The sequence below is a fragment of the Borostomias antarcticus genome (genome assembly GCF_949987555.1).
Source record: "Borostomias antarcticus genome assembly, chromosome: 5".
In the NCBI taxonomy this organism is placed as follows: domain Eukaryota; kingdom Metazoa; phylum Chordata; class Actinopteri; order Stomiiformes; family Stomiidae; genus Borostomias; species Borostomias antarcticus.
This window is the reverse complement of record NC_140238.1, coordinates 24,236,713-24,251,712: the sequence shown is the minus strand read 5'-3', so window position 1 is coordinate 24,251,712 and position 15,000 is coordinate 24,236,713. Positions and strand designations below refer to the sequence as shown.

The 15,000-nt window shown below is 46.1% G+C and overlaps 1 protein-coding gene across 1 annotated transcript in view; it reads right to left on the bottom strand.

Moving 5' to 3' along the window:
* cacna1aa (calcium channel, voltage-dependent, P/Q type, alpha 1A subunit, a) overlaps positions 1 to 15,000 on the bottom strand; it is a gene marked incomplete at both ends in the record, with an annotated part of 107,013 nt that overhangs the window by 76,784 nt on the left and 15,229 nt on the right. The window contains 2 exon segments of the mRNA XM_084438178.1: positions 8,248 to 8,387; positions 8,948 to 9,053. Coding sequence (XP_084294304.1) covers positions 8,248 to 8,387; positions 8,948 to 9,053 — 246 coding nt within the window.

Here is a 15,000-nt window from a genome sequence, read left to right as displayed (position 1 = left end):
AGACCGACGAAGCTAAGGAGAAATCAGGTGTGAGGCTAGAACGGGCCGGCCATGATCAGGGCTACGTTGACTGGGCAGGCTGGTAACAACCAGCACATACACAGACACTGTGTCGTCACACATCAGCTTTGTCGAGAGAGCATGCGTTCCAACCTACCGTACACCAGGGTCAAAAACAACAACGACAAGCCCTGGTTCACAGCCAGACTTTTGTGGACGACACCACCCTCATCGGTCTCATCTCCGAGGGCGTCGAGTCCACCTACAGGTGGGAGATCGACCAGCTGTTGTCCTGGTGCGGCCAAAACAACCTGGAGCTCAACGCTCTCAAGATAGTGGAGATGATTGTAGACTTTAGAAAGGAACCAGCCCCCATCCCACCCCATCACAACTGAATGATACCCCAGTGACCACTTCCTGGGCACCACCATCTCCCAGGACCTCAAGTTCTCCCTCACTAAAAATGCAGAGCAGAGGATGTGCTTCCTGAGGCCGCCTCTTCCCCACGGCCATCTGTCTCATCAACAAGGCTTGACTCCCACACCCCACCACCCACCCCACCACAGACCCAACCACCCACCCCACCACAGACCCCACCACCCACCCCACCACAGACCCCACCACCCACCCCACCACAGACCCCACCACCCACCCCACCACAGACCCCACCACCCACCACACACCCCACCTCCGTTGAGAGGGACGCACTGCACTCACATATCACAACACACACACACACACACACACATTACACTCTGCATACTCACTGTATATACACTGACTGCACTAGCTTTTGTATATTGTTATTTCTTAGCTTATCCTTTTTTGCACTAGCATTTTGTACTTGTGCTCTTTGCACTGTCCTGTCTCATCCCTGCACCCTGTCCAGTGTTGTCTCCATGTTATGCACCACGACCAAAAGCAAATTCCTAGTAGGTTGAAAAACTGCATGGCAATAAAAGGATTCAGATTTTGCAGTAGTAGTCATGTGTTACTGTAACAGCGTGATGTGTTGTCTGTGTGTTGTGTGTTTTGTCTGTGTGTTGTGTGTGTGTGTCTGTGTGTTGTGTGTGTGTCTGTGTGTTGTGTGTGTACTGTAGGTCTCAATAGTCTTCAAAGCATCTGAGGGATGAGTGGGACTGTTTGAAGTGGAAATGTGTGTATTTATAATGTTAGATTGTGTGTGTGTGTGTGCATGCGTGTTTATGTATGTGTGTGTATGTGTGTGCGTGAATGTATGTGTGTGTGTGCGTGCGCGTGTAAGTGCGTGTTTATGTACTGTATTTGTGTGTGTGTGTGTGTGTGTGTATGTACGTGTGTGTGTGTGTGTGTTTCCTGGTCAGTGTAGTATCAAAGAGCCAGGGCAGAGAGGGGAAGAAAGAGCAGCTGCATTTTATCTTCAAAGACCTTTCCTCCTGAAAGAAACCAAACACAGTTGGTACCTAGAGTATGTGTCTGTGTGTGTGTGTGTGTGTGTGTGTGTGTGTGTGTGTGTTTGTGTGTTTGTGTGTGTGTGTGTCTGTGTGTGTTTGTTTCAACTCAGTGTGCAAATACTATACATTGATATTCTACTGAGTTCAGTCTGTTGTATCTGACTGTTAGAAGTCCCGGATCTCTGTGTGCTGTTTCCAAAGCGGGGGAGTCTGAGGATGTGTCTCCAGGGGGTGGAGTCTAAGGATGTGTTTCCGGGGGGCGGAGTCTGAGGATGTGTTTCTGGGGGGTGGAGTCTGAGGACGTGTTGTGATGAACTGCTACTGCTATCTATCTATCTATCTATCTATCTATCTATCTATCTATCTATCTATCTATCTATCTATCTATCTATCTATCTATCTATCTATCTATCTATCTATCCATCCATCCATCCATCCATCCATCCATCCATCCATCCATCCATCCATCCATCCATCCATCCATCCATCCATCCATCAATCCATCAAATGTGTGTTCTTGTGTTGTCTTTGTGTGTCATATATCCATGTGTGAATGTTTATCTATGTTAAAATATGAGAGCCTTTGTCTGTGAGGAAAGAGAGAGAGAGAGGGGGGGAGGAGAGAGAGGATGGAGAGAGTTAGAGAGAGAGGGGGAGAGAGAGAAGGAGAGAGACGGAGGGGGAAAGAGAGAGAGGGAGAGAGAAAGGGAGAGAGGGAGGGGGAGAGAGGGAGAGAGAGATAAAGAGAGAGAGGGAGAGAGAGATAAAGAGATAAAGAGAGACAAAGAGAGAGAGAGATAAAGCGAGAGAGAGAGAGAGAGAGAGAGAAAGATAGAGGTAGGCTCCTGTGTCTCAAGGCAGCACGGGATGATTGATCATCTGCAGCAGTGAAAAACAGGTTACTGCAGCAGCACACACAGCCTCTTCCAATTGGCTTGCTCTGCTTCTCTCTCCCTCTCTCCTAAACTGGCTTATTCCCACTCCCTCTCTATTCTTCCGCCCTCCTTCCTTTCCTCTCCTCTTTCTTCATGCTATCCTCCCTGTCTTATATTCTCGTCCTCTTTCATCCCTCCCTTCTTCTGCGTTGCTCTTGTTTCTTTACCCTCCTCCCTCCATAGTTTTTTCTTTGCTGACCAAAAGAAAAACAATTTATTTTTCTAAAATCTACTGCTCTATTCCACCTACCTAGCCCTGCCCCCTCTCTCTCTCCGTCTCTCTCTCCTTCTCCCTCCATCTCTCTTCTCTCTCCTACCCTCCTCTCTCACTCTCTGTCTCTCTCTCTCCCTCCATCTCTCTCTCTCCTTCTTTCCTAGCCCCCTCTCTCTCCCTCCCTCCCTCTCTCCGTCTCTCTCTCTGCCTCTCTCAATTCAATTCAATGCAACTCAAAGACGTTATTGGCATGAAAGTTTCAACAACAATTTTGCCATTGCAACATACTAGGAATTTGCTTTTGGACATTGTACAAAATGCTAGTGCAAAAAAAGGGATAAGATAGGAGAGAAGAACAATATACAAAATCAGTGCAGTTAGTGTATATACAGTGAGTATGCAGGATTCCATGCTTTTAGGGCACAATCCTCATTACGGCGGAGGCTTGCGAGGGCATGACCTCCAGGGCGCAGTGATATCCGGATGTGGATGACCTCCTGGTGCACTCATCACTCTCAAAGGGATGCAATTCATCAAGTCGTGCGTCCGAAGATAATAATAATAATAATAATAATAATAATAATTAATGGTAATAACAATAATAATAATAGTAATAATAATAATAAAAATGGAGGCTATCCCCTATGTTGTTACTTGTATGTTCAGTTGTTAGAAGTAAGCACTTGTCTGTTTGCAGGTTTTGATAAACATTATGTTTGGCCAAAAGGGGCATTTCCTCTCCAGCTGTCCAGTAAAAGACGGGACTGTGATGTCTGTCATTTGTCTGTCATGTTTTCTGGTCATGCTTTTATTTTGAAGTCATGTTGAGCTCCTCTGGTTCACTTCCTGTTTTTGTTCACCCTTCTCTCGTTTCCTTCTCAGATGACCATGTCCTGTCAAGTTCCCGCCCTAATGTGGTTCACCTGTGTCTCGTTGTCTTCCCTCTCCTCGTGTGTATATACAGTATACCCCACTTCCCCTCCCTCCTGTGCCAGATTAGCTGAATCCCAATCTGAGTGTGCAAACCACCCTTGCGGCCCCTCGCACTTGCGGCCTGAGCACTTAATTGACGTCAGCTGGAAGGGCCAGAGGGTGCAGGGCCGTGAATTAAATCCAATCCAATCCAATCCAACTGTATTTATAGAGCACATTTAAAACAACAAGAGTTGAGCAAATGGGACAGCACTTCCAGCGGCGTGCCAACGATTCCCAGGCCAGTTTAGCTCAATGCCCCTCCCACTTCGTTTTCATTGGCTGCCGCCTCCCTCCGACGCAGAGGCTGCTCTTACGCGCTCCTCAGCTCTCCGCTCGGCTCTGCAAATTGACTGACTGACGTCTGTTTTAATTTAATAATAATTTAAAAATGATGTTGGGTGGGATATGTTTGCAGCATGTGGATTTAAAGATGAATGTGTTATTGGCAAATGTCATCATTTATGTGTGATGCACTCGGATCATGACTCGGATGCACTCAAGCACTGTGTCACATGAAACGCGGTGGACTGTGGGTATTTTCTGCTCCTAAGTCCGCAAAATTGCGGACTTTCGGTAAGTGCGGTTAAAGTGCGCAAAATGGCGGCAGTGGCGCACTTGTGGACCTAGCAATTCCGTTTTGGGACTACCCTGAGCCCTTGTGGATTTAGCGGGAACGCGCATGTAAGGCCACAAGGCCGCGAGTGCTCTGCACTTTTGCCTAAGTGCGCGATTTGGGATTCAGCTATTGTCTTTGTCTCCGTGCAAGCTTTCCTGACATTCCCTAGTGTTACCTAGCATTGTTTTTTTCGGTTCCTACCTATTCTACCAGCCTTGTGCCCACCCTGTGTTTTTTGTGGATTTTTTGTGTTTTGTGGATTACTGCTGTCTGCCTCAAGTAAAGACTTTGAACTTTGACCTTGCCTCTGCCTGGTCCTGTGTCCTGCATTTTAGTCTCACCACTGTGCCCAGTCGTAACAATAATAGCCTGGTAACAAATGATCAAGCGAGGCCATGAAGCCCAAGGCAGTGGATATGGCTAAAAGACAAGTCATTTTTAGGTTTGCATCATATGTGTGTGCGGTTAAGGATCCAGGTTTTGAAAATATGGCAGAAGCAGTGTTACTAAAGGTGTTGATGATAAATTATGTAGTGGTAATAATAAGGGTAGCCTAATAATTGGTCAGTTCATACAGTATATCACGTAATGTCACCTCCAGCAAATAATGAAAATGTAATCTACCTGAAAGACTACGCTGCATTGGCTGAATAGTCACCGACATAAAGTGACTATATAAATGTAACTATTTTAACTACGACTAAATCAAGTGACTCGGGACACACGAGAAAAAGGTGATCTTAGCCTACTTGTAACAGCATAGGGGATATGACGGGAAATTCCAATTGTATGAAATTACTAGACTAGGATGCACAACTAGGGAGACCGGTGAAAAGGGTAAATTACTAAACTAGGAATGTAGCCTACATGGACCCAAATGACTTGTGAGACCGGAGAAAATGGTAAATGTGTTTATATCGAAACGGAAAACACACAGGGATATGAGGTAGCCTAAAAGTGCTTACTTCTAACAACTGAAGATGCAAGTGCTTACTTGTAACAACATCAGGGATAGCCTACATTTTAATTTCCTTTATTATCTTCCGACGCGCGACTTCAACTGCATTCCTTCGCGAATGAAAACGAGTGCCCCCTGGAGGTCTGGCGTCCGGATATCAGTGCGGTCATGCGCCTTTTCGAGGCTCCGTCGTAATGAGGATTGTGCTGTTAAAGCATGACACGGTATGCAGTGTGTAATGTGTAAGAGAGTGTGTTTATGTGTGTATGTGTGTGCGGCGTGATGTGTGAGTGCGGTGCAAGATTGCGGCCGGGGTGGGAGGGGTCAGCCGCAATCTCCCTGGCCTGCTTCAGGGTCCCGGAGTTGTGCAATATGTACTGTATGCAGCAGATTCCTCTCCCGGTATGATCCACTGCTTTATGATCCACTGCTTTGCATTATCATCTATCTCTGCGAAGCCCGGGACCAACAAATCAAATATATCATAGTAGTATAGTACTCCACTCTGGTGTCATCAGATTGGTCACACCTTAAGAGGAAGTGCATTTCTGTACACCTGCCATGCAGTGACCACAGAGTCTTTCCTCTGTCAGTAGCCAGTCTCTCTCTCTCTCTCTCTCTCTCTCTCTCTCTCTCTGCTTCTGTCTCTGTGTCGGACCAGGTTTCGTAGTCAGACAGTGCTATTGAGATGTAGAGGCATAGATGCCACAATGAGTGTGGCTCACCAAGTCTACCCTGACTAACAGAGAGAGGGGGGAGGGAGGGGGAGGGGGGGAGAGGATGAGAATGTAAGTACTCTCTAGTGCTTTGAGAAAATAAACAAGGCCACTTTTGCACTCCTATAACACACTCACACATACACACACACATACACGCACCCACACATACACACACAGGCACATACACACACAAGCACACGCACACACACACATACAATAAATGCACACACACACACACACACACACACACATTCACACACACTACAGCTGCTCACTATCTTTATTGTGAGGAGAAATGGAGGGGAGAATTAGCAGCAAAGTCATTCAGAACTAAAAAAAACAAGAGGGAGAGAGAATAGAAATAATGAATGTAGAAAAGGAGGAAAAAAGAGAATACGTGGGGTCTAAAGGGAGAGGTGGAGAGAGGGGAAGAAGAAGGGAGACTGAGGCACAGGGAGAGGGACAGAGAGAGATGGTCTGTCAAGCATAGAGAACACTCACTCCCATTCCTGGAGGACATGAGAGAGAGAAAGAGAGAGAGAGGGGGGATGGAGAGGGAGGGAGAAGGAAAGAGGAAGAGAGAGGTTGGTTGAGAGAGGATGAGGTTGTCTCTCTCTCTCTCTCTCTCCCTCTCCCTCTTTCTCTGCCTGGTGAGCTGACATTTGTTTGCTGCCCTGGCTGTCCCTCCCCGTGGTGCTGCTGTGATCCTGACTCTCTCTCTGTCTGAGTCACCTCATTAAGGGTAGGGACCAGGGGAGAACACACACACGCCGCAGCGTGATGTGCACTCACACACACACACACACACACACACTATACATACATACATACATTAAAATCCCCGCTCCTCCTGTCCACATGTCGCAGCAAGACACTGAATCCTAAATTGCTCCCAATGAGCAGGCTAGCACCTTGTTATTGGCCTTACAACGGTATCGGCCATTATTCGCCTTGTTGACTATCATCGGCTGATCGGCAAATAAGATGACATTCACTCAGTGGCCGATTAGGTTATATTAAAAGTTGTTTCATAAATATGTATGATTGAATTTGTGCTCATTCAAAGATAGTGTGATGAATGGCTGAAAGACTTTAAAGCAGTTCAATTATTTTTTATAATGAAGATGTCTTTGTTTCGCTAGCACAAAACTGGGAATAAATAACAAAAGCCAAACTAGGGCTGTGAGCAGCAGTGAGCGGGCCCTTGCACCCCACACATGTCGGGGTGCGGCGCCGTTAAAGGGTGTGCTATTTCGGTGTCCAGTACTGAGAGAAACTTCCTGTCACCAGTAGGTGGTGCTGGTGAGCATGACTCAATACCGACGCATAGATGTGTTCAGGACGATACCTTGATGAAGCGTGAGAAATGTTGTGTAAATCGGACAATGTATGTAGGAGTTATGATGACTTCCTGCTTGACCTGTAGGCGGTGCTATAAGTATGACTCAATACTGACCTACAGATGTGTTCAGGACGTGACCTTCATCAAGCGTGAGCAATTTGGGGTAAATTGGATAATGTATGTAGGAGTTATGAGGACTTCTTGTAAGCAGTAGGTGACGCTATAAGTAGGCTATGACTGAATGCTGACGCACAGATGTGTTCAGGATGCGACCTTCATCAAGTGTGAGCAATTTGGTGTAAATCGGATAATGTATGTAGGAGTTATGAGGACTTCCTGTAAGTAACTGTTCACGTCTTGAGTCTTTTTTACTATTCGATGGATGGCCCAGAATTCCAAGGAAATTTAGACAATCGCAGAATCGAGGCATGGAGGGAATAGAAGCGGCTGTGCTGCTTAAAAACAATGGCCACCCACACCAGTGTCTCTGGACCACCAATCACATACCGTGGTGCTAGCTAGCTATACTTGACCTACATTAACACTGCTGACCATACCGTGGTGCTAGCTAGCTATACTTTACCTACATTAACACTGCTGACCATACCGTGGTGCTAGCTAGCTATACTTTACCTACATTAACACTGCTGACTATACCGTGGTGCTAGCTAGCTAGCTATACTTTCTGTGTCTGCAGCCTCCTATTGTCAGCATAGGTGGTTTCTAAAATGCACTTGTGATAAGCGACCAGGAAAGCGTTGAGTCAGTCAGTCATCCATACAGCCAGAATAGGTATTCTTCTGACACCAATACCACAGTAACACTGCTGCACAAACCTCATTGCTAGCTAGTTTCAGATGTTGTGACTGTCCTGCGTTCATTATTTTATATGAGAGCAAATTTGATTGAGAAATTTTTGAGCTAGCCAGCCACCCATTCAAACTGAATTTCCCAACCAGCCCCCGGACTTGCACGTCAGGTGTGTGTGTGTGTGTTTGTGTGTGTGTCTGCGTGCATGCATGCATGCGTCTCCATGGGTGTGTATCAACACTCACCCTGTGAGAACAACCACAAAGTCCATGACGTTCCACCCGTTCCGCAGGTAGGAGTTCTTGTGGAAGGCGAAGCCCAGAGCCAGGATCTTGATGCCCGACTCGAAGCAGAAGATACCGATGAAGTAGGGCTCTGTGTCATCCTGGATACCGGGAGAGATCCTAGTGTTAATGTATGTGTTTCAGTACAAATAATTTATCTATGTAGGTCTACAGTATGCAGGTCTGTGTTTCCTCCAGGGTTTTGAAACAGCAGTAGGGGTCAGGATTATCCTAGGGAGGGTTGTGGTGGGGTGGAAGGGGGGGGGCATGCCAGCTAGCATGTATGACAGTGGTGAAACAAATGGTCTAATTATCTACACACCCACCTTGCAACCCCAAGATTGCTGTGAGGTGAACACAAACATCCGCACCTCAGCAAAACTGCCATCGGATAGATTTGTTTGCAGTGTCCACAGGTCCAGCAGCGGTGTGTGTGTGTGTGTGTGTGTGTGTGTGTGTGTGTGTGTGTGTGTGTAGCAGTGCGGTGCAGTGTGTGTGGTGCGGTGCGGTGCGGTGCAGTGCGGTGTGTGTGTGAGTGTGTGTGTGTGTGTGTGTGTGTGGTGCGGTGTGTGTGTGTGTGGGGTGCGGTGCAGTGCGGTGTGTGTGTCAGTATGTGTAGTGCGCTGTGTGCACGGTGTGTGTGTGTGTGCGGTGTGCATACCAGGCGTTCGGACAGGGGGGTCTTGTCTCCATCAGGGAGGTGCTGCTCCAAGGCCAGGACGATGCAGTTGGCGATGATGGTGGCCAGGATCATCCACTCAAACGGAGTGAGGGAGCACAGTCAAGGAATAACCCATACACTCACACACACACATACAATCAAGGAAGGAACCACAAACACAGTCAAGGAAGAACCACACACACTCACTCACGCATACACACACACACACACATACACACACACACATACACACATAAACACACACACAATAAAGGAAGGAACCACACACACACGCACAGTCAAGGAAGGAACCACACACTCTCTCTCTCTCTCTCTCTCTCTCTCTCTCTCTCTCTCTCACACACACACACACACACACACACACACACACACACACACATACACACACACAGTCAAGGAAGAAACCAGACACACACACATGCAGTCAGGGAAGAAACCACACACTAACACGTGTGCGCGCGCGCACACACACACACACACACACACACACACACACATAGTCATGGAAGAAACCAGACACGCACACACACACACAGTCAAGGAAGAAGATACACATACACACAGTCAAGGAAGAAGACACACACACACACACACACAGTCAATGCAGAAACCAGGGAGGGAGGGGAGGGGAGGAGGAAGGGGGAGGAGAGCCAGAGGGGACATGGCTCTAGTATTCACATGGCTGACGCACTTATTCACAATATCCAAGGGGTGTACAATTCCATGTATTGGAAATAAATATGATATAGATCGATATAAAGAAGGACATATTCAGACAAAGAGAAAAAAGAACCATGGAGGAGAGAGAGAGAGATTCTAAACTAAAGCAAATGAAAGGATGCTTGGAAAGCACACACTGTAAAAAAAGTTATTTCACTGAAATTTACTATATTATTTTACAGATCTTTTTTGTTTTTTTATATTAAGTGCAAATGCCATAGAAATACAGTAAATTACTTTTATTAAACATATTTACCATAAAATAAAGGTTATAATCTGTAAATTGATTTAATAAGAACTTACAAAAGTTTGACAGTAAGGGGCGAATTCACTAAAGGATTGCGCAGCTTTTCCTGACGCAAAGCCTGTGCAAATAAGTCAAAAATTATGTTTGCTATTCACAAAGCCCTCGCAAAGGGTGAAATACGGTGTTAACTGCGTTGCGTTCGTCATTGCGTTTCTCTGCGCCGGTGTTATTAGCTCATATTTAAATTAGGTAATATGGGCGGAGAATGTTCCCCTTTCTATGCAAATGAACATTATTGCAAAACCCGCCCAATTCACAAAGATCGGCGCTAATTGCCTCACGCAGTTAAAGTGAAATTAATACCGTTTTCAGAGACGTGGTGGTATTTAAGCGCAAGGGGTGTGTCGCGGCCAGCCTGTCTGCTGATCATGGCAGCAGTGATTGTTGCGAGGCGAAGGCATCGCAACGCCAGGCATGTTGTTCGTGAGAGAATATTTAGAAGAAGGTCACTTTTTGATTTAACACTAGAACCACCGCGGTAGCTGTTTGGACGCCAGAGCGCAGCTCTTCAGCCAACTGGAGGATGAAGTCGCGTCTGGGGAGGCTCAGTTGACTATGCGTCTCTCCACCCGTCCCCAGCGAGTCCAAGCTCCCCCAATGAATAATACTCATTTATAATAGCCTACATAGCACGAAACTGTGCGTATAATAGTCTATACGCGAAACTGCGCATTCCCTATAGCTGTTCATTGAACGGCTGGGGGCCGATATAGGTATAAATAAATAAAAACATAGCCTACACAATATTTTTTTTATTTGAATGGTCTTGAAAATATTTTGCTTTTGTATCATAGGTGACGGCAGGTATCATCTTCAGCCATGGATGATGACTCCCGTGCGTAATCCTTCCAACGTTGGAGAGGCGGCATACAACCGGGCTCACATCAGGACGCGCGGTGTGATTGAGTGCACATTTGGAATCCTGAAAAGCCGTTTAGATGCCTAGATCGTACCGGTGGGGCAATGTTATACACTCCCCCAAAAGTATGCCAGATCATCGTGCTGCAACTTGCATAACATGAAATGACAATTTTTCCTTTGTTCGTCTTTTCAAATAATTCCACCTCCGTTTGCAGTCTTCCGCGTTTACACACACAAATGGCACTGACTGATTGGGAAATTAAACCCCAAATATGATTTTTGGCTGTAGCCGTCATATTTTTTGCGGAAAGCTGTGAGGCATGCTTTTGAACCTCGTCCGTGATGCCTTCAAGTTTGCGGTCTGAGAATCGTATTTTTCTCTTTCTGTCTGCCATCGTCCAATGATATGCATACGAGTTGTATGCGCTGTATGCGCAGTATTTATAGTCATTTCCTATATCAGCAGCAAATTGCACTCAGCCGCAAACACCGAATGGGCGTGTTTGCGCTGGGATATTATTAGCGCAATGTCTTTAGTGAATAGGTTTTTAAAACGGAGCACATAGCTGGCGCAACTGACGCGCAATATAATGGTGCAATTAGCGGGCGCAATTTGCTTTAGTGAATTCGCCCCTAAGTGTTTGGCAACTTTTTTTTTTTTTACTTTCAGTTTCTCTGCGCTGGTGAGTCTGGACTTCCAGTTATCTAGAACGATTTCTCTCTGATTACGCTGTGATTAATAGGCTTATACCACAGGATCCAGGCTAAGAAAATGTAACTTTTCCTAATACAGTGTTTATCTGATTTGTTTTTCATGAATCAGAAATGATATTGTTTTACATGCATAGAAACATAAGATAATATTGGCAGTAAACAGCAATAAAAAAAGTTTATATCAAAAGCTGACTCCGGGAACCGAACTCGGGTTGACGCATTGCTAGACTGATACATACACCGTTGGTATAGTAAACCTGGCAGGAGAAGTAGATATAAATGAAAGGAAGCCGGTCCAAGTATGGCAAATGTTGTTTTCTTTTCATTCAGTGATTCTGATCCACACTAAAATGTAATGTGTTCTAACTTGGCCCATGCTACACCCCTCCACCGAGTTTCATGAAAATCGCTCTGGTAGTTTTTGTATAATCCTGCTATGTGACCGAACAAATGAACAAACAAAATAACACACACGACTGAAAACATACCCTCCGCCAGCGGTCGCTGGGCGGAGCCAATAACAACATTCAGACAAGAACTAGAGTATGCACTAGTGGAGTTTCTCTGAGGAAAAGATGTTTTCGCCGTTCTTTTGACTGGATTTTGCAAAAGTTTGATCTATGTTTTGTTACGCTGATTGGCTGAAGGAGTTCGCCTGTCACTGAAATTGTTCGAGACAGTCCAGACTGATCTGCGAAGAGAAACTGACAATGATCTCGCTAGATCAGGATGGTCTCACGAGGCTACTTCAGCTCTGCTCTGTGATGTTTCTCAGCTACCTAGCTAGCTATGACAGGACTGACAGCACTAATCTAACTAGCTACAAGCATAGCTAATTCAAAGCAGTTGATCTTTGTCATGATTAAAAAAGTCTAAATTAATGGAGGTGAATAGGTGTCCATTTGTGGGCAGCTCTCTGGCTCCCCCCTCAGGTCAGAGCCGGCAGTTTGGTGCACTCTGGGCTCTCCCCCACACACCCCAGTCCAAACCTGGTGTCTCTAACACTCCCACACGGAGAGCTCGCTTCACTTAAAGTTTGAATCACAGAGATCCGCCATGATTTGATTAGATTAAAATGTTGGGTTCTAAGTTGTCCCATGCTACAAAACCTCCAACGAGTTTCATGAAAATCAGTCTGGTAGTGTTTGCGTAATCCTGCTGACGAACCAACCAATGAACTTACTAACCAACACACACACGCACACATACACACGCCACCGAAAACAATACAACAGATAGAACCAACTGTAGAGCCTGCCTCCAGCACTACACACACACACACACACACATGTGCATGCGCACACACATACACACACACAAACACACATGCATACATGCGTGCACACGCACACACACACACGGTCAGTTGTCAGTAGTAGAGCCAGCTGTTCCCCGTGCCTGGCGGAGGCAATGCTACTGTAGGAGTGTGTGTGTGTGTGTGTGTGTGTGTGTGTGTGTGTGAGTTGATGTTGAAGTAATGTGTGCTGCAGGGTGCCAGTGTGAGTGAATGAGTCAGACAGACACCAGACATAGCTCTAATAGGCCCATCATTAGCCTGTTACTTCCAGCACATGTTCACACACGCACGCGCGCACACACACACACACCCACTCACACACACACGCACGCACGCACACACACACACACACACACACACACACACACACACACACACACACACACAAGGACAGATATGAACATACTGAATAATGAACACTAAAACACAACCACCATCACACAGTCACACAGCAATGACACATTGGTTCACTGGCTACTTTATTTGATATGCTGACCAGATTACACGCACGCACACAAGTAGTATAATGGCGGGTACAGGAGTGAGGCCTGGGCTGTGAGAGTGATCAGGGTTTCCCCTAGGACTTTTTACTAGTGTTGTCACGCGGCGGGCATGTCATTGATACATGAGCCTTATTTCCACTGTCGTTCCGAACCGTTCTGAGCACGCAGGGTAACTGTTCCGACGGTGTTTCCACATGGGACCGGTTGGGCCCAGAACCGTTTGCAGAACCGTTCCCATGGCACGGTTGTCTAACCGTACTGGGGGAAGCAGAACCATTCTTTAGTAGAAATGTGAAGAGCACGAGCGAGACGTTGCATGGCAACCGACAATATTAGTTCCGAAAACAACATTCCGTGGAACGCAACAGTCCGAGAGGTGGAAACAGACACTGTAACCGTTCCCACGGGTCCGGAGCGGCGTGGTTTGAGCACGGTATCGGTTCGGCACGACAGTGAAAATAAGGCTATGGTCAACAGTGTTGTCACAGGCGTAAGCCGTTTGTTAGTATTGGTTCATTTCTCTACACTGAGCTGAAATTAAACAAGTGGACATAACGTAGCTAAATAAATATTAACATATTGCTAGAAAAAAAACAAATGTGTGTGAACAAGAAATCGTAAAAGCATTGCTGAAAATGTATAGCCTAAATGGCTAAGCCTAATTAATGCATAGCCTAAATGGCTAAGCCTAAAATATGAATGCAACGCCATTTAGTCCACAACACATGACTTAGCTAATTTTAGCCTACTGTACATAGTTACTAACATCAGACATAGACTAAACTGTGGTTACATTACTACTGTAGCTAGCTACAGCAACAGAAAATATTTTCATTTCATCATCTCTCACTCCTAGTCAGAAAATGTCTGCTTGCCGCAATGCTAATTTTCACTATGTTAAACTCCATTGACTTATGCTAAAAATGTTAGCAATCTAAAAGTCTGCTATTTTTTGGATCTTTCAGGAGGGGTGGGAGGTCCCGTTGGGAGGGCCAAGGCAATGGTAGGGGAAACACGGTTGATATAATGTGACATCAACATTTGTCTCTGTATACAGAGAGACTTTAGGCTAGGTTATACCAGCAGAGAAAAGCAGAAAGAGAGATAGAGGGAGATAGACTGGGGGAGAAAGAGAGAAGCAGAGAGAGAGAGCGGGGGGTGAAAAGGGAGTGGGGTGGGGGCTATTTGACTGTATATCACATTGTGTGCCCATTTCTCTCTCTCTCTCTCTCCACTGTTCTCGCTGCTGTCGTCTCCTTCCATCAATCTTCCTGTCTTGTTAAGGTCACATGACAAACCATTCAAATGGAATGGACTGGGAGGGCGACAGAGAGAGAGGGGGAGGGAGAAAGAGAGAGAAAGGGAGAGAGAGAACGAGGGAGAGAGAGAGAGAGAGAGAGAGAGAGAGGGAGAGAGAGAACGAGGGAGAGAGAGAGAGAGAGAGGGAGAACGAGGGAGAGAGAGAGAGAGAGAGAGAGGGAGAGAGAGAACGAGGGAGAGAGAGAGAGAGAGAGAGGGAGAGAGAGAGAGGAATGGAGAGAACAGGAGTTGGCAGAAGAAAAATAGGAAGTGAGGACGGAGGATTAGTGTGCGCCTTAACATCTTACAGAGTGTGTGTGTGTGTGTGTGT